Source organism: Protomyctophum bolini (assembly GCF_963924005.1).
Source record: "Protomyctophum bolini genome assembly, chromosome: 11".
NCBI lineage: Eukaryota > Metazoa > Chordata > Actinopteri > Myctophiformes > Myctophidae > Protomyctophum > Protomyctophum bolini.
This window is the reverse complement of record NC_137872.1, coordinates 8,096,904-8,116,903: the sequence shown is the minus strand read 5'-3', so window position 1 is coordinate 8,116,903 and position 20,000 is coordinate 8,096,904. Positions and strand designations below refer to the sequence as shown.

The 20,000-nt window shown below is 44.9% G+C and overlaps 1 protein-coding gene across 2 annotated transcripts in view; it reads right to left on the bottom strand.

The window, feature by feature from the left end:
* Positions 1–20,000, bottom strand: part of scn4ab (sodium channel, voltage-gated, type IV, alpha, b) — a 61,879-nt gene that overhangs the window by 19,413 nt on the left and 22,466 nt on the right. The window contains exons 3-20 of one of the 2 annotated variants that reach the window (XM_080775634.1): positions 19,390–19,527; positions 18,043–18,160; positions 17,596–17,686; positions 17,198–17,326; positions 16,461–16,552; positions 14,670–14,963; positions 14,292–14,349; positions 13,895–14,036; positions 13,428–13,628; positions 10,229–10,295; positions 7,435–7,670; positions 7,244–7,315; positions 6,642–6,743; positions 6,091–6,384; positions 4,938–5,000; positions 3,646–3,862; positions 1,116–1,351; positions 743–848 (exon numbers count right to left, since the gene is read on the bottom strand). In XM_080775634.1, coding sequence (XP_080631760.1) covers positions 743–848; positions 1,116–1,351; positions 3,646–3,862; positions 4,938–5,000; positions 6,091–6,384; positions 6,642–6,743; positions 7,244–7,315; positions 7,435–7,670; positions 10,229–10,295; positions 13,428–13,628; positions 13,895–14,036; positions 14,292–14,349; positions 14,670–14,963; positions 16,461–16,552; positions 17,198–17,326; positions 17,596–17,686; positions 18,043–18,160; positions 19,390–19,527 — 2,656 coding nt within the window. Of the gene's footprint in view, positions 1–742; positions 849–1,115; positions 1,352–3,645; positions 3,863–4,937; positions 5,001–6,090; positions 6,385–6,641; positions 6,744–7,243; positions 7,316–7,434; positions 7,671–10,228; positions 10,296–13,427; positions 13,629–13,894; positions 14,037–14,291; positions 14,350–14,669; positions 14,964–16,460; positions 16,553–16,999; positions 17,020–17,197; positions 17,327–17,595; positions 17,687–18,042; positions 18,161–19,389; positions 19,528–20,000 lie in introns of those variants that run through there. The other variant, XM_080775635.1, reaches the window with a different exon arrangement.

Sequence of the window (20,000 nt, the reverse complement as noted above, 5' to 3'; positions counted from 1 at the left end):
GGCAGGCACGCACACACACACACACACACACACACACACACACACACACACACACACACACACACACACACACACACACACACACACACACACAGTAGCAGAGGAAGTCTTCCCTTACAACTCAACAGGTGCAGAATTTCCCCCCAATCCCCCCTCCCTGTGTGTGTGTGTGTGTGTGTGTGTGTGTGTGTGTGTGTGTTGTCTCTATCTCTCTTAGTCTTTATCACTCTATATCTCTCTTTCTCTCTTTGTGTGTGTGTGTGTGTGTGTGTGTGTGTGTGTGTGTGTGTGTGTGTGTGTGTGTGTGTGTGTGTGCGTGTGCGTGCGTGTTTGTGTGTGTGTGTGTGTGTGTGTGTGTGTGTGTGTGTGTGTGTGTGTGCGTGTGCGTGTTGTCTCTATGTCTCTCTACCTCTTTCTCTCTCTCTCTCTCTCTCTCTAGCAGGTGTATCTGTCAACATGAAAGAATTAGAGGGGGGGGTTCACAGTGTAACAATTTGAACTTTGACCCCGGAGTTCCCGAGCTGTTTGGAAACAGCTGCCTGCAAGCCTGCAAGCCTGCCTGCCTGCCTGTCTGTCTGCCTGCCTGTCTGTCTGCCTGCCTGTCTGTCTGTAATTACTGTATATAGCACATCACGTTTTCCCACGGCCATGTGTGCGTGCGTGCATGCGTGCATGTGTGCGTGTGTGCGTGCGTGTGTGCGTGCGTGTGTGCGTGCGTGCGTGCGTACGTGCATGTTCTTACTATCAGTGCAACAGACTTCAGGAATGTTGTTTTGCTCTTCCTCCTCCTCCTCCTCCTCTGGCTCAACAGTTCTCTGGACCGTACTGCAGATCGATGAGTCATCATCCTGTTGAGTAAAGCACCTGGTGTCAGAACCAACCGGTCCCTGGTGTCAGAACCAACCGGTCCCAACCGGTCCCTGGTGTCAGAACCAACCGGTCCCTGGTGTCAGAACCAACCGGTCCCTGGTGTCAGAACCAACCGGTCCCTGGTGTCAGAACCAACCGGTCCCTGGTGTCAGAACCAACCGGTCCCTGGTGTCAGAACCAACATCGGGGCTAATTAGTGTCAATTTGGGGGTCCTTGACGTGAAAAAGTGAACATTCAGACTTACGTTATATGACTTCAGCTTCTCCTCATCACCACTCTCCATTTCTTCATCATCTTCGTATTCATCATCGTCGTCGTCTGACTCGGCCGTCGCCATGGGAACCTTCAGGGTCCCGATGCTGTTGTAGTTGCCAAGGTAACCCGTGACCTCTGACATGATGACCTTGACCTCTAGTGACCCCGGAGGCTGGCTGGAGGTCACATGGTCCAAGGACAGGTACTCTGCTACTTCCAGTTCGTCTGAAAAAAATAAAAAATGCATTTTAATTATAAATACTGTAAGAGCCAAAGTGGTTACGATGTGTAATTCATATGTTTTTTGTATTTCATTATTGCCTTATCATTGCATTTAAGTTTAGTGTTGCCGAGCAGCTTTCAATACTTAGATATAACTGTTTTGCAGTTGGTAAAGAGCGCCCCCTAAAGTTTTACTTAACGTTTTATGATGGTTCATTGGTGGTTATGCAACATAAGAAAAAGAGTGAAGACGGACGCTAGTTTGACGCGCGGAACACAACAGCTTTGACCGTAATTATTGGGTGTTTTTTGATGTCCCCTCTTGTTATTTGGAACCTGATATCAGACAAGATAACAGAAGACAATCTGTACTTTGTGCAAAGAATTATTTAGTTTTGTGTGCATTGTCTGTACTGCTGGATTCTTCAGTAAACTCCATTAACGTCACCAGCCATGCCTCGTGGAGTCTGTGAGTAGTGGTCCAGTAGTCTGTAGTAGTGGTCCAGTAGTCTGTAGTAGTGGTCCAGTAGACTGTGAGTAGTGGTCCAGTAGTCTGTGAGTAGTGGTCCAGTAGTCTGTAGTAGTGGTCCAGTAGTCTGTAGTAGTGGTCCAGTAGTCTGTAGTAGTGGTCCAGTAGACTGTGAGTAGTGGTCCAGTAGTCTGTAGTAGTGGTCCAGTAGTCTGTAGTAGTGGTCCAGTAGTCTGTGAGTAGTGGTCCAGTAGTCTGTAGTAGTGGTCCAGTAGTCTGTGAGTAGTGGTCCAGTAGACTGTGAGTAGTGGTCCAGTAGACTGTGAGTAGTGGTCCAGTAGTCTGTGAGTAGTGGTCCAGTAGTCTGTAGTAGTGGTCCAGTAGTCTGTGAGTAGTGGTCCAGTAGTCTGTAGTAGTGGTCCAGTAGTCTGTGAGTAGTGGTCCAGTAGTCTGTGAGTAGTGGTCCAGTAGTCTGTGAGTAGTGGTCCAGTAGTCTGTGAGTAGTGGTCCAGTAGTCTGTGAGTAGTGGTCCAGTAGTCTGTGAGTAGTGGTCCAGTAGTCTGTGAGTAGTGGTCCAGTAGTCTGTGAGTAGTGGTCCAGTAGTCTGTGAGTAGTGGTCCAGTAGTCTGTGAGTAGTGGTCCAGTAGTCTGTGAGTAGTGGTCCAGTAGTCTGTAGTAGTGGTCCAGTAGTCTGTGAGTAGTGGTCCAGTAGTCTGTGAGTAGTGGTCCAGTAGTCTGTGAGTAGTGGTCCAGTAGTCTGTGAGTAGTGGTCCAGTAGTCTGTGAGTAGTGGTCCAGTAGTCTGTGAGTAGTGGTCCAGTAGTCTGTGAGTAGTGGTCCAGTAGTCTGTGAGTAGTGGTCCAGTAGTCTGTGAGTAGTGGTCCAGTAGTCTGTGAGTAGTGGTCCAGTAGTCTGTGAGTAGTGGTCCAGTAGTCTGTGAGTAGTGGTCCAGTAGTCTGTAGTAGTGGTCCAGTAGTCTGTGAGTAGTGGTCCAGTAGTCTGTGAGTAGTGGTCCAGTAGTCTGTGAGTAGTGGTCCAGTAGTCTGTGAGTAGTGGTCCAGTAGTCTGTGAGTAGTGGTCCAGTAGTCTGTGAGTAGTGGTCCAGTAGTCTGTGAGTAGTGGTCCAGTAGTCTGTGAGTAGTGGTCCAGTAGTCTGTGAGTAGTGGTCCAGTAGTCTGTGAGTAGTGGTCCAGTAGTCTGTGAGTAGTGGTCCAGTAGTCTGTGAGTAGTGGTCCAGTAGTCTGTGAGTAGTGGTCCAGTAGTCTGTGAGTAGTGGTCCAGTAGTCTGTGAGTAGTGGTACAGTAGTCTGTGAGTAGTGGTCCAGTAGTCTGTGAGTAGTGGTCCAGTAGTCTGTGAGTAGTGGTCCAGTAGTCTGTGAGTAGTGGTCCAGTAGTCTGTGAGTAGTGGTCCAGTAGTCTGTAGTAGTGGTCCAGTAGTCTGTGAGTAGTGGTCCAGTAGACTGTGAGTAGTGGTCCAGTAGTCTGTGAGTAGTGGTACAGTAGTCTGTGAGTAGTGGTCCAGTAGTCTGTGAGTAGTGGTCCAGTAGTCTGTGAGTAGTGGTCCAGTAGTCTGTGAGTAGTGGTCCAGTAGTCTGTGAGTAGTGGTCCAGTAGTCTGTAGTAGTGGTCCAGTAGTCTGTGAGTAGTGGTCCAGTAGACTGTGAGTAGTGGTCCAGTAGTCTGTGAGTAGTGGTACAGTAGTCTGTGAGTAGTGGTCCAGTAGTCTGTAGTAGTGGTGTGGTCCAGTTTCTGCTTTTTGGATGTGCAAATACAGTGTGCCCCACCTGTGGTTACGTGTTATCACAAGCCTGCTGTGGTCTAGTTGTGTACCTGTGGTCTTGGTCTCCCCAGGCGGTGTGGTCTTGGTCTCTCCTCTGCGGATCAGTTTGAGGATCTGCTCCAGGAGGAAAGCTTTGATCCAGTCGATGCCGTTGGTGATCCTGTCCACGGCGATCTGGAGGTTGTTCTTCTCCCCGTCCTCCTCCGGAGCGGCCAGGTTGTCCCCCGAGAACGAGCTGAGTAGCAACGCCAGGAACAGGTTCAACACCTGAAACATAACACCATGAGTAGCGACGCCTGGGACAGGTTCAACACCTGAAACATAACACCATGAGTAGCGACGCCAGGAACAGGTTCAACACCTGAAACATAACACCATGAGTAGCGACGCCTGGGACAGGTTCAACACCTGAAACATAACACCATGAGTAGCGACGCCTGGGACAGGTTCAACACCTGAAACATAACACCATGAGTAGCGACGCCTGGGACAGGTTCAACACCTGAAATATAACACCATGAGTAGCGACGCCTGGGACAGGTTCAACACCTGAAATATAACACCATAAGTAGCGACGCCTGGAACAGGTTCAATACATGAAATACGCCACAATATTATTAATTAAATTTGTAGTACGTCTAGGAAGAGCTTCAGTAGATGTTGTTGTTGTAGTAGCATGTACTCACCACCAGGTTTCCTATGACCATCACCATCATGGATAAGAATAGGGCACATTGGCCTCAGTTACTTAGTTGCACAAAATGTATTCAGAATGAATGAATTCATTCCGAACAGAGATTCATACCCAACTGTTTACATGGAACCTGCATACAAGTATTCCTATTCCTCATATGTGACTACATTTGACTGAGAGACTGCCATTTGATTTTTTTCTATGCCATATGAAAGCAGGGAATCATAGCTTCAAATTTACATATTGGTTGTTCAGTTTGACCCACCAGTTTTGGAGATATGGCTTATAGAGTAATGTCTTGCAGAAAACAGAAAACAGTTGAGAAAACAGACTTGAAAGGTTCACTTCTGTGGACTCTAACATTACACCTAGCTACATGTTTAAGCATTTATTTCATATTTACATGTCTTCTGTGGACTCTAACATTACACCTAGCTACATGTTTAAGCATTTATGTCATATTTACATGTCAATTTCAGCTCTGACATTTATTTCAGACATGCTCTAGTAAGTGAAGAGTCTGCCTGTGATATTAACTCATTTTGGGGGGAAAAACCATAACCGCTAAGAAATGAATAACACATGCAGTCCCACATGGTCTCCATCCATTCTCCACACATTATTATGGTAGTAGTAACATGTACTCACCACCAGGTTTCCTATGACCATCACCATCATGAAGACGATAAGGCACATGGTGGTTCCAGCCACCTTGAAGAGAAGAGAGGAAGCATTATTATATTATATTATAAGGAGCGGTGAGACGCAGCCAAGGAGCGGTGAGCTGTAGCCGTCAATACCTGAACTTGTCTGTACTTACGACCTTGTCCTTGTCTGTACCACAAACTTGCGATACGTCATCAGTCGCTGACCAAGCACCATTCCAATTCTCAAGTTCACATTTGGCCAAGTACAGACCAGCACAGACCAAATCCCTGGATGTTAACTTGATCCGCCCACTTTAGCAAGTCTACTGTGGAGCAGACTTGTGTCGACTTTTCACTGGAAATTGCCCAGAATGCAACAAGATACTATATTCATTACAACATCATGCCTCACCAGACTCAGCTTCTGATCAACTATATTCATTACAACATCATGCCTCTCCTCCTCTTCTGATCCAACTACATTCATTACAACAACATGCCTCGATCTCCTCCTCTTCTGATCAACTATATTCATTACAACATCATGCCTCTCCTCCTCTTCTGATCAACTACATTCATTACAACATCATGCCTCACCTCCTCTTCTGATCAACTACATTCATTACAACATCATGCCTCTCCTCCTCTTCTGATCAACTACATTCATTACAACATCATGCCTCACCTCCTCTTCTGATCAACTACATTCATTACAACATCATGCCTCACCTCCTCTTCTGATCAACTACATTCATTACAACATCATGCCTCACCTCCTCTTCTGATCAACTACATTCATTACAACATCATGCCTCACCTCCTCTTCTGATCAACTACATTCATTACAACATCATGCCTCACCTCCTCTTCTGATCAACTACATTCATTACAACATCATGCCTCTCCAGACTCCAGAGTAGCAGTAGTAGCAGTAGTAGTAGTAGTAGTAGTAGTAGTAGTAGTAGTAGTAGTAGTAGTATTTACCGCCATACAGTCCCACATGGTCTCTATCCACTCTCCACACAGTAATAGTAGTAGTAGTAGTAGTAGTAGTAGTAGTAGTAGTATTTACCTCCATACAGTCCCACATGGTCTCTATCCACTCTCCACACAGTAATAGTAGTAGTAGTAGTAGTAGTAGTAGTAGTATTTACCTCCATACAGTCCCACATGGTCTCTATCCACTCTCCACACAGGACTCTGAAGATGATGAGGAAGGAGTGGAAGAAGTCCGTCATGTGCCAGCGGGGGAGGACACAGTCCTCGCTGATCTTACAGACGCACTCCGAGTAGTTCTTCCCGAAGAGCTGCATGCCCACCACGGCGAAGATGAAGACGATGATGGCCAGGACCAGCGTCAGGTTGCCCAGAGCGCCCACCGAGTCCCCGACGATCCTCAGGAGCATGTTGAGGGTGGGCCAGGACTTGGCCAGCTTAAAGACACGCATCTGTTGATTGAAAACATATAGCATACAATGATATGAGGGTGGTCCAGGACTTAGCTAGCTTAAAGACACGCATCTATTGATTGAAAACATATAGCATACAATGATATGAGGGTCGACTTAGCCAGCTTAAAGACATGCATCTACATTTTCACAATTTTTCAAAGAATTGCAATTCTACAAGCTCATAGCACGGCACGCTGTGACTTTGCGACTTTGCGTGTGTGCGTGCGTTAGCAGACACCTTCTTTTCAACTAACCAATCGGAAGGATCGCAGCACTGACAGACCCTGGACTCCAGCCAATCCCAGCTCCACGAGGCTCATGGTGACGATGATGCTGTCGAAGATGTTCCAGCCCACCTGTTACCATATATGGACAGGACAGGAAGTGTTACCATGGAAACCACATAACCATATATGGACAGGACAGGAAGTGTTACCATGGAAACATGACCTCATATCCACCTGTTTTCCCGACACTGGGGCTCCTTGTGTGTGCGCTTTGCTTCCTTCAGGCGGTGTTGCCATGTCTTCTTATTATAAGCAACCTTTGACTTATTTTTTTCCTGTAGTCACTTTTATTATTTATAATCACAAATTATTGGTAGTTGATGGTTTTTTTTAGGGCTTAATTCTAAAGTAATTCAGTAGTAGTTTATTTGGGCGTGCTTCCTAATGGTGTTTAACGCAATTAGGCCTGACGTCGAAATTAAATAAAATGTCTTCTAAATCATGACATACATAATCATGAAATACCTATGTTTCTATATCAGTGGTGCTCAATATTTGATGTCAAGGACCCCCAGAATGATATGTATTTTGTCCACCTTTAGGGTCAATGACCTCTCATGAACTCTGACCTGGAAGTAGTAGTAAGGGTCCATGGCAAGCAGCTTCAGAACCATCTCAGCCGTGAAGATCCCTGTGAACACCTGCAAGGTCAAAGGTCAAACAAAGGTCAGGTTATGAAATGGCATGCCGTAACCATCGTCAGGATCTCATAATGACAGTTTAATAAATAGTTATAAATGATATGAATAAAGTATCTCACCAGGTTTCCGATATAGAGCATGTTGTCGAACTCCTCTGTCATGGGGTAATGGTCCATGGCCATGAAGACGGTGTTCAGGACGATACAGATGGTGATCCCCAGATCCACAAAAGGATCCATGACGATGATGTACAGCCATCCCTTCAGCCAAATCCAGCATCCACAGCAGTTCCATTTCAGGAAGATGTCTGAGAAGCTGTACCAGCAGGAGCAGCAGGCCCGCTCTTCTTCTAGCTCTGAGGAGAACATTATGGAGAACATTATAACAGGCCCGCTCTTCCTCTAGTTCTGAGGAGAACATTATGGAGAACATTATAACAGGCCCGCTCTTCCTCTAGTTCTGAGGAGAACATTATGGAGAACATTATAACAGGCCTGCTCTTCCTCTAGTTCTGAGGAGAACATTATGGAGAACATTATAACAGGCCCTCTCTTCCTCTAGTTCTGAGGAGAACATTATGGAGAACATTATAACAGGCCCGCTCTTCTTCTAGCTCTGAGGAGAACATTATGGAGAACATTATAACAGGCCCTGTCTTCCTCTAGTTCTGAGGAGAACATTATGGAGAACATTATAACAGGCCCTCTCTTCCTCTAGTTCTGAGGAGAACATTATGGAGAACATTATAACAGGCCCGCTCTTCCTCTAGTTCTGAGGAGAACATTATGGAGAACATTATAACAGGCCCTCTCTTCCTCTAGTTCTGAGGAGAACATTATGGAGAACATTATAACAGGCCCGCTCTTCTTCTAGCTCTGAGGAGAACATTATGGAGAACATTATAACAGGCCCTCTCTTCCTCTAGTTCTGAGGAGAACATTATGGAGAACATTATAACAGGCCCGCTCTTCTTCTAGCTCTGAGGAGAACATTATGGAGAACATTATAACAGGCCCGCTCTTCCTCTAGTTCTGAGGAGAACATTATGGAGAACATTATAACAGGCCCTCTCTTCCTCTAGTTCTGAGGAGAACATTATGGAGAACATTATAACAGGCCCTCTCTTCCTCTAGTTCAGAGGAGAACATTATGGAGAACATTATAACAGGCCCTCTCTTCCTCTAGCTCAGAGGAGAACATTATAGAGAACATTATAACAGGCCCTCTCTTCCTCTAACTCTGAGGAGAACATTATGGAGAACATTATAACAGGCCCTCTCTTCCTCTAGTTCTGAGGAGAACATTATGGAGAACATTATAACAGGCCCTCTCTTCCTCTAGTTCAGAGGAGAACATTATGGAGAACATTATAACAGGCCCTCTCTTCCTCTAGTTCTGAGGAGAACATTATGGAGAACATTATAACAGGCCCTCTCTTCCTCTAGTTCAGAGGAGAACATTATGGAGAACATTATAACAGGCCCTCTCTTCCTCTAGTTCTGAGGAGAACATAATAGACTCTATATAATATAGAGAACATTATGGAGAACATTATAACAGGCCCTCTCTTCCTCTAGTTCTGAGGAGAACATTATGGAGAACATTATAACAGGCCCTCTCTTCCTCTAGCTCAGAGGAGAACATTATGGAGACCATTATAGAGAAGCTGTCTGAGAAGCTCTACCAGCACTTAAGAGTATATATATTAATAGAGACGGCACCGGATTTCTCCTCCCATCCACGATTTCACTCCTCTGGTGTTAAGGAGAAGTCCTTCTAACACTATGGACCAGAGCTATAAGTAGTGGCGGTGGATCAGCGGTAGAGTGGCCAGTCGGTAACCGCAAGGTTGCCAGTTCGATCCCTGTGGGCTCCCCCAGAGTTAGTGTGGAAGTGTCCTTGAGCAAGACTCTGAACTCCTGATTGCTCCTGATGTGCAGGTTGGTGCCTTGCATGGTTTCCTTCCTCCACCATCGGTGTATGGATGTGTGTGAATGTGTGTGTGTGAACGGGTGAATGTAATGCACAATCTATGTAAAGGTGTGTGAATGTGTGTGTGAACGGGTGAATGTAATGCACAATCTATGTAAAGGTGTGTGAATGTGTGTGTGAACGGGTGAATGTAATGCACAATCTATGTAAAGGTGTGTGAATGTGTGTGTGAACGGGTGAATGTAATGCACAATCTATGTAAAGGTGTGTGAATGTGTGTGTGAACGGGTGAATGTAATGCACAATCTATGTAAAGGTGTGTGAATGTGTGTGTGAACGGGTGAATGTAATGCACAATCTATGTAAAGGTGTGTGAATGTGTGTGTGAACGGGTGAATGTAATGCACAATCTATGTAAAGGTGTGTGAATGTGTGTGTGAACGGGTGAATGTAATGCACAATCTATGTAAAGGTGTGTGAATGTGTGTGTGAACGGGTGAATGTAATGCACAATCTATGTAAAGGTGTGTGAATGTGTGTGTGAACGGGTGAATGTAATGCACAATCTATGTAAAGGTGTGTGAATGTGTGTGTGAACGGGTGAATGTAATGCACATTCTATGTAAAGGTGTGTGAATGTGTGTGTGAACGGGTGAATGTAATGCACAATCTATGTAAAGGTGTGTGAATGTGTGTGTGAACGGGTGAATGTAATGCACAATCTATGTAAAGGTGTGTGAATGTGTGTGTGAACGGGTGAATGTAATGCACATTCTATGTAAAGGTGTGTGAATGTGTGTGTGAACGGGTGAATGTAATGCACACTCTATGTAAAGGTGTGTGAATGTGTGTGTGAATGGGTGAATGTAATGCACAATCTATGTAAAGCGTCTTTGGATAAAGGCGCTATATAAATGGATAAAGGCGCTATATAAATGCCCCATTAACCCTTTAAGTAACAGCATTAAGGAGATGTTTTACCTGTCAGTTCTTCGTCGTTGCTGTTCTGTGGATCCGAACCATCTGGAGGTTTTTTTTCAGCCTGGGCCTACAGACACGCACACGCGCACACGCACACGCACAGGCACATGCACACGCACACGCACACGCACGCACACACGCGCACACACACACACACACACACACACACACACACACACACACACACACACACACACACACACACACACGATGACAGGGGCTCATGCAGTTTAGAAGCGGCTATAAATCTTTTGCCTCGTCACAGCCATGGTTTGTAGCCGTGAGGAGTATGTCTCTATTAACTCCTGACACTCCGTACCACGGCCAGCTTGGGACCAGTGGATGTGTGGGAGTCACAGACAGCTCCCCTCTACAGTCACACACAGCTCCCCTCTACAGTCACACACAGCTCCCCTCTACAGTCACACACAGCTCCCCTCTACAGTCACACACAGCTCCCCTCTACAGTCACAGTCACACACAGCTCCCCTCTACAGTCACACACAGCTCCCCTCTACAGTCACAGACACACACAGCTCCTCTCTACAGTCACAGACACACACAGCTCCTCTCTACAGTCACAGACAGACACAGATCCCCTCTACAGTCACAGACACACACAGCTCCTCTATACAGTCACAGTCACACACAGCTCCCCTCTACAGTCACAGACACACACAGCTCCTCTATACAGTCACAGTCACACACAGCTCCCCTCTACAGTCACACACAGCTCCCCTCTACAGTCACAGACACACACAGCTCCTCTCTACAGTCACAGACACACACAGCTCCTTTCTACAGTCACAGACACACACAGCTCCTCTCTACAGTCACAGACACACACAGCTCCTTTCTACAGTCACAGACACACACAGCTCCTCTCTACAGTCACAGACACACACAGCTCCTCTCTACAGTCACAGACACACACAGCTCCTCTCTACAGTCACAGACAGACACAGATCCCCTCTACAGTCACAGACACACACAGCTCCTCTCTACAGTCACAGACAGACGCTCCTTTCTACAGTCACAGACAGACACAGCTCCCCTCTACATTATATTCTTTTACTTGTCTATAAAGCTCTCAATGGTCTCGCACCTTCCAATACTACATGACTGCCTGCCTAAATATGTCCCAAACCGCCCCCTAAGGTCCCACTGCTGGCTTGCTCGCTTTGCCAAAAAAAATGGCAACTAAAAAATACGGGTATAAGCAGCTTTTTGCTTCTACAGGCCGACGGCATGGAACATGCTCCCACTGTACCTTCGTCAGGCAGCCTCTGTAGACATTTATAAAGCTCAGCTCAAGACCCACTTCTACAACATTGCTTTTAATTGATCTTTTTTTTTTTTTTGTTATTCATGTCCGCTGTATTGCATTACTGCTTTTTTTTTAATGTCGTTGCCTTGCTTTTCTTTTATTCTCCATTGTTCTGTAAAGCACTTTGAGCTGCATTTCATGTCATGAAAGGTGCTATACAAATAAAGTTTTATTATTATTATTATTATTATTATTATTACAGTCACAGACACACACAGCTCCTCTCTACAGTCACAGACACACACAGCTCCTTTCTACAGTCACAGCACAGACACACACAGCTCCCCTCTACAGTCACAGACACACACAGCACCTCTCTACAGTCACAGACACACACAGCTCCTTTCTACAGTCACAGACACACACAGCTCCTCTCTACAGTCACAGACACACACAGCTCCCCTCTACAGTCACAGACACACACAGCTCCTCTCTACAGTCACAGACACACACAGCTCCTCTCTACAGTCACAGACACACACAGCTCCTCTCTACAGTCACAGACACACACAGCTCCTCTCTACAGTCACAGACACACACAGCTCCTCTCTAAGGTCAAAGACAAACACAGCTCCCCTCTACAGTCACAGACACACACAGCTCCCCTCTACAGTCACAGACACACACACAGCTCCTCTCTACAGTCACAGACACACACAGCTCCTCTCTACAGTCACAGACACACACAGCTCCTCTCTACAGTCACAGACACACACAGCTCCTCTCTACAGTCACAGACACACACAGCTCCTCTCTACAGTCACAGACACACACAGCTCCTCTCAGTCACAGACACACACAGCTCCTCTCTACAGTCACAGACACACACAGCTCCTTTTCTACAGTCACAGACACACACAGCTCCTCTCAGTCACAGACACACACAGCTCCTCTCTACAGTCACAGACACACACAGCTCCCCTCTACAGTCACAGACACACATAGCTCCCCTCTACAGTCACAGACACACACAGCTCCTCTCTACAGTCACAGACACACACAGCTCCTCTATACAGTCACAGACACACACAGCTCCCCTCTACAGTCACAGACACACATAGCTCCCCTCTACAGTCACAGACACACACAGCTCCCCTCTACAGTCACAGACACACACAGCTCCTCTCTACAGTCACAGACACACACAGCTCCTTTTCTACAGTCACAGACACACACAGCTCCTCTCAGTCACAGACACACACAGCTCCTCTCTACAGTCACAGACACACACAGCTCCCCTCTACAGTCACAGACACACATAGCTCCCCTCTACAGTCACAGACACACACAGCTCCCCTCTACAGTCACAGACACACACAGCTCCCCTCTACAGTCACAGACACACACAGCTCCCCTCTACAATGCTCTACTACTGAAAGTGACTCTCATTTCTCTCCAAAAGCACTTGAATATGTTGGAATGTGACTAAAGCTCAAGTTTCACATCACACACCATAATGCACTAGGCCCTCTAACAAAAAAAAAGAAAAAAGAAAAGAAAAATATATATTTTTAAATTTAAATAAATCGATTCATATCGTCGGGACAAAATATATCGTTACATGCCTAGTGGGAGGTAGGGAGTCTTCTATGCTATGCCAGCCCGCATCGAGACTCACTCGATGGACTTGTGGCCTGAGTGTGTGAGGTTCCAGATGAGTGTGTAAGGTTCCAGCGGAGTGTGTGAGGTTCCAGAGGTTCCAGTTCAGTGTTAGCGGTATTTTTCTGAACACGAGAAGCTGCTATTAGGGCTGGAAATCAGGGCTGCTCAAATCCGAGCATTAGTTCTGGTCTAACCCTCTGTTTCATGCGTTCCAGTAACTTCTTGTACACTCCTCTAGGGAGCTAGGTAAGTATAGACAGTTGTACTAACCTGCTCCTCTCGTTCCTTCATTCTCTCCAGTATCTTCTCGTAGTCCTCAGCTTTCTGCTTGGCCTCAGCGATAGAAGCTTCGTTCTGCTCAGCGTAAGCCATCGCCACCACGGCCAGGATGAGGTTAATGATGTAGAACGATCCCAGGAAGATCACGAACACGAAGAAGATCATGTAGGTCTTCCCTGCTGCTCGCAGCGTCTACACGCACGCACACACAGACATGCATCAGCGCGCGCACACACACACACACACACACACACACACACACACACACACACACACACACACACACACACACACACACACACACACACACACAGACATGCATCAGCGCACACACATAAATACCAGTTGAAAGTCTTGTGTCATCAGTCTGAACAGAGACAGGGACAGAAGTCCTTCTCCCAGAAGTCTAGTGTTTAACTAGTATATAAATGTATTTAACTAGTATAACATGTATTTACCAGCTGGAAGAGGTTCTCCCAGAAGTCCTGGGTCATCAGCCTGAACAGGGAAAGGTAAGCCCAGCCAAACGAGTCGTAACTGGTGTATCCGTAGTTTGGGTTTGGCCCCGCCTTCATGCAGGTGTAGCCCTCTGGACACACCCTGTTCATTAACATAAATTAACATATATTATAATTAGCCTTCATGCAGGTGTAGCCCTCTGGACACACCCTATTCATTAACATAAATTAACATATATTATAATTAGCCTTCATGCAGGTGTAGCCCTCTGGACACACCCTGTTCATTAACATAAATTATCATATATTATAATTAGCCTTCATGCAGGTGTCGCCCTCTGGACACACCCTGTTCATTAACATAAATTAACCCAGAATAATAATAATAACAACTCACCCTGCATCAGATGCGTTTCCACAGAGCAGAGGAGCTCCACCATGATGGTAATAGTTGTCTGTCAGAAAGATATTTATATTAATGATGAATTAATACTAATGATATTAATACTGACACCGTGATGGTAATAGTTGTCTGTCAGAAAGATATTTATATTAATGATGAATTAATACTATATGATATTAATACTGACACCGTGATGGTAATAGTTGTCTGTCAGAAATATACAACATTTACAATTCAGGTATTTCTCAGACACAGAGCGACAAAAAATATGGTAATACATCAAATGCATAAACAATAGTCATCAAGAATCAGTGGAATATCTATATAATTAAACTATGAGTATAGTGATAATAATATTAATAATAATAATACCAGGGTCGTTGATGTATGCGTGAAAGTCTAGCGTGTCGTTTCCATCTTCTGTTACGTTGCTAAGGAACGTGTCACTTCCTGTTAGGTTGCTGAGGAAGGTGTCACTTCCTGTGACGTTGCCATATAAGGTGTGGTTTCCTGGGAGGGGCCAGAGGACACATTTCTGCCGCAGGTTTCCCATGAAGAGCTGTAGACCAATCAGAGCGAAGACAGCCAGGCAGAAGATGGTCAGGATCATGACGTCAGCAAGCTTCTTCACTGATTGGATGAGAGCCCCAACGATGGTCTTCAACCCTGAAACGATTGGATGAAATACATCACATGGCCATTATTACTCTTCACCGATTGGATGAGAGCCCCGATGATGGTCTTCAACCCTGAAACTATTGGATGAAACAGATCACATGACCAATAATACAGTAGGTAAAGTAACGGCAGAGCCATAGAGTTATACAGAGTTACGAAACTCCGTTCACTTCATGGGGCTTCAGTCCAATGGAGGCTCTCCTACATAGACTTCTATTGGCTTCAGTCCAATGGAGGCTCTCCTACATAGACTTCTATTGGCTTCAGTCCAATGGAGGCTCTCCTACATAGACTTCTATTGGCTTCAGTCCAATGGAGGCTCTCCTACATAGACTTCTATTGGCTTCAGTCCAATGGAGGCTCTCCTACATAGACTTATATTGGCTTCAGTCCAATGGAGGCTCTTCTACATAGACTTCTATTGGCTTCAGTCGAATGGAGGCTCTCCTACATAGACTTCTATTGGCTTCAGTCCAATGGAGGCTCTCCTACATAGACTTCTATTGGCTTCAGTCCAATGGAGGCTTTCCTACATAGACTTCTATTGGCTTCAGTCCAATGGAGGCTCTCCTACATAGACTTCTATTGGCTTCAGTCCAATGGAGGCTCTCCTACATAGACTTCTATTGGCTTCAGTCCAATGGAGGCTCTCCTACATAGACTTCTATTGGCTTCAGTCCAATGGAGGCTCTCCTACATAGACTTGTATTGGCGAAGAGTGACACCGGAAGTTTACGGAATGCATTGGAGTCTATGGACTAACACGTGTACATGAACAACGTGACCAGGCTGTTTTTCTGCCCCCTCAATGTCTGTAACTCTGTCTAACTCTGTGGCTCTGGTCTGACCCCCTCAATGTGGTAACAGCGAGTGCCACGCTACGAGCTTTAATGTAGGTCTGCTATTTTTGTTTGTTGTTGTTGTTTGTGAATGTTTTTGAATGTTTTTAACTCAAATCTTTTCTTCTGGATTTTGGTCCCTGGAACAACATATTTTCAGAGGGTCGGTGGCCAATTAGATAAAATGTTTGGGGTCCTGTCAGGATTTAGGAGACATTTTTTTTTATTTCCATGTCAGGCCTAACTGGGTTAAAGTCTCTAATCTCAGCTATATTTCCTCAACCAACTCTCTAGATGACTAGGTAAAGGTCATAAGGTCAGAGTTCAAAGGCTACCAGTGATCACAGTGACTAGGTAAAGGTCATAGGTCAGAGTTCAAAGGTTACCAGATATAACGGTGACTAGGTAAAGGTCACAAGGTCTGAGGTCAAAGGTTACCAGGTATAACAGTGACTATGTAAAGGTCATAAGGTCAGAGGTCAAAGGTTACCAGGGGTCACGGTGACTAGGTAAAGGTCATAAGGTCAGAGGTCAAAGGTTACCAGGGATCACTGTGACTAGGTAAAAGTCATAATGTCAGAGGTCAAAGGTTACCAGGGATCACGGTGACTAGGTAAAGGTCATAAGGTCAGAGGTCAAAGGTTACCAGGGATCACGGTGATTGTCTTCAGTGCTCGTAGAACTCGGAACGTCCTCAACGCTGAAACATTCCCGAGGTCAACGAACTCTGTGAGATACCTGAAGAGACAGACAGACAGAGTTTTCGTCGACTAAAACTAGACTAAAACTATCAAGGATAGAAATGACAAAATGTGACTAAGACTAATTAATTAATTTGGTCCAAATGACTAAGAGTGACTAAATCCAATAAGCATTTCGTCCAAAAGACTAAGACTGACTAAATCTAAACAATGCCTGCCAAAAACAACACTGGTTCCATGGGGGGGTGTGTGTGTGTGTGTAAACATTTAACTCAATCGTTGCCGGAAGTTCTTCAAAATAGGAGCTCTGGGGTGCCAGAGTAAAAGCGGCCATGTCTGGTCGCTTTTTCACGACCCGGAAACAATCTATACGATAAATGATCCAAAAAGCGTTCATATTTTGCGGGAGAGACGGATGAGGAGCAGAAATGAAGCGCCAGTGTGTGTGTGTGTGTGTGTGTGTGAACATTTAAAGGAACAGTACGCCATAGAGATGACCATGAAGTCCAGCCAGTTCCATGGGTGTGTGTGTGTGTGTGTGTGTGTAAACATTTAAAGGAACAGTACGCCATAGAGATGACCATGAAGTCCAGCCAGTTCCATGGGTGTGTGTGTGTGTGTGTGTGTGTGTGTGTGTGTGTGTGTGTGTGTGTGTGTGTGTAAACATTTAAAGGAACAGTACGCCATAGAGATGACCATGAAGTCCAGCCAGTTCCAGGGGTCTCTCAGGAAGGTGTGACCTCCTCGACAGAATCCTCTGGAGACCAGTTTTAACAAGGCTTCTACTGTATAGATACCTGTAAACACATACCTGTAGCGCACGCACGCACAAATACAACACCATACACAAAGTATAAATATAAATATCATATACACAAATATATAAAACTAAATGTATACTAATACTACTAACAGACTGGGTGAACACACACCTACACTATGTCCCGATTTTAGCATTTTCTCACGTCAATTCCACAAAATATAGTCGGTCACTATACAATACTACTACTACTACTACTACTACTACTACTACTAATAATAATAATAATAATAATAATAATAATAATAATAATAACTCACTCTACAGTCTTGTTCCAGGGCGGGGGGTCACTCAAGGTCATGAAGACACAGTTGGTCATGATGGTGATCATGATGAACATGCTGAACAATGTACTGAAAGGGTTAAAGATTACACACTAATAACAGATAGATATATATCATATAGATAGAAGGATATGAGTGGATGAGGATCTAATAATAGATAGATATATAGGTAGTAGATAGAAGGATATAATAGATAGATACTGTATATATCACATAGATAGTAATAAAGGATATGAGTCGATCAGGGTCCTGATAGTGGTCTGTCTGACCACACTAATAACAGATAGATATATATCATATAGATAGAAGGATATGAGTCGATCAGGATCCTGATAGTGGTCTGTCTGACCACACTAATAATAGATAGATATATAGTAGATAGAAGGATATAATAGATAGATATATATCAGATAGAAGGATATGAGTGGATGAGGATCCTGATGGCAATTTGTCTGACCAGACTATCCGGACTCCAGACGTAGCAGGCTGGCTCAGCGTTGAACCTGAAGATCACGTTCCCCTTAGTGATGACGATGAACGTCTACACACACACACACACACACACACACACACACACACACACACACACACACACACACACACACACACAGGTAAAGGACAGACAGATGCACAGATAAACAGTTTTAAGCATTTAAGCACTGACCATTGAGTCTAACGTTCATTAGAAGGACAATATCAGCCACCAGAAGCAGAGACGTGTGTTTTCAACCTGTCTAAGATTCATTAGAAGGACAATATCAGTCACCAGAAGCAGAGACGTATGTTTTCAACCAGTCTAACGTTCATTAGAAGGACAATATCAGCCACCAGAAGCAGAGACGTGTGTTTTCAACCTGTCTAAGATTCATTAGAAGGACAATATCAGTCACCAGAAGCAGAGACGTATGTTTTCAACCAGTCTAACATTCATTAGAAGAACAATATCAGTCACCAGAAGCAGAGACGTGTGTTTTCAACCTGTCTAAGATTCATTAGAAGGACAATATCAGTCACCAGAAGCAGAGACGTGTGTTTTCAACCTGTCTAAGATTCATTAGAAGGACAATATCAGTCACCAGAAGCAGAGACGTGTGTTTTCAACCAGTCTAACATTCATTAGAAGGACAATATCAGTCACCAGAAGCAGAGACGTGTGTTTTCAACCTGTCTAAGATTCATTAGAAGGACAATATCAGTCACCAGAAGCAGAGACGTGTGTTTTCAACCAGTCTAACGTTCATTAGAAGGACAATATCAGGCACCAGAAGCAGAGACGTGTGTTTTCAACTATAACTAATAAATATACATCGCATGGATGCACCTGGGACGTATATCCACCACTACTATTCTGTGATATTTTTTCATTTTTGAGCCGAATTTTCGGTGCATCCCTAATATATATTGTAAGAGTTGCCGAGCGGCCAAGGCTCCAAGAATAGACGCAGTCCAAGAATGTACAGTACAACTTTTGTTGTATTTATTTACCTCCAAAACTGATGAACAGCCCATATGACGGATTGTCACAGCCCGGGTCTGAGGCAAAACAGAATACTGCACGAATGATACTGGCCACAATACACTTTCAAAAACCAAAAGTAAGAAATAAACACTTGATAACTAACAAAGACAAACCAGAACAACAAACCAAGAACTAAAGACACTGAAAACAGGCTATGCCTTCCCTGAAGACCCTGGCAGTATATATATATATATATATATAAAATGCTATATAAGTTACATGTTTGGTTAGAAGTGTGTTTGGTGACAGACCGGCTGTGATTGGTAGAAGGGGTCCAGCTCCTCCAATGGGACGTTGATGAGCTCAGGGGGCGGGTCTCCAAAGATGAAAGGCAGCGGCTTCCCTTGCTCCAAGTCACTGATTGGCTTAGGAAGATCCTCCTCCGCAATCTGCCAACCAATGACAAAGCTACGTTACATCATGTCAACCTGTTTTAGCACACGTTCGGCTCATATCAATCTGTCCATCAAAGACTACGTTCTAAATGTTCCCGTCTCCCCCAATGAGTGCAACGCAGCCCTGACCTCTAGGGGTGCTGTTGCACAGTTACAATGGAGGACAGATACCGAGACAGAGTGGATCAATACACTTACAGATCTACGGGTTTTAAACGCTGGACGCAGACCGACCTGCAGGTGGGTAAACACTGTGCTGTTCAGAGTTGCTACGGAGGCAGGGTCAGGGTTAGGGTTAGGGTATCCTAACCCTAACAGAGTCAGGGTCAGGGTTAGGGTATCCTAACCCTAACAGAGTCAGGGTTATTGTATCCTAACCCTAACAGAGTCAGGGTCAGGTACCCTAACCCTGACCTCCATTAGACTCACTAGATTGAAAATGTCAGAATGGATAAATACATCTACAG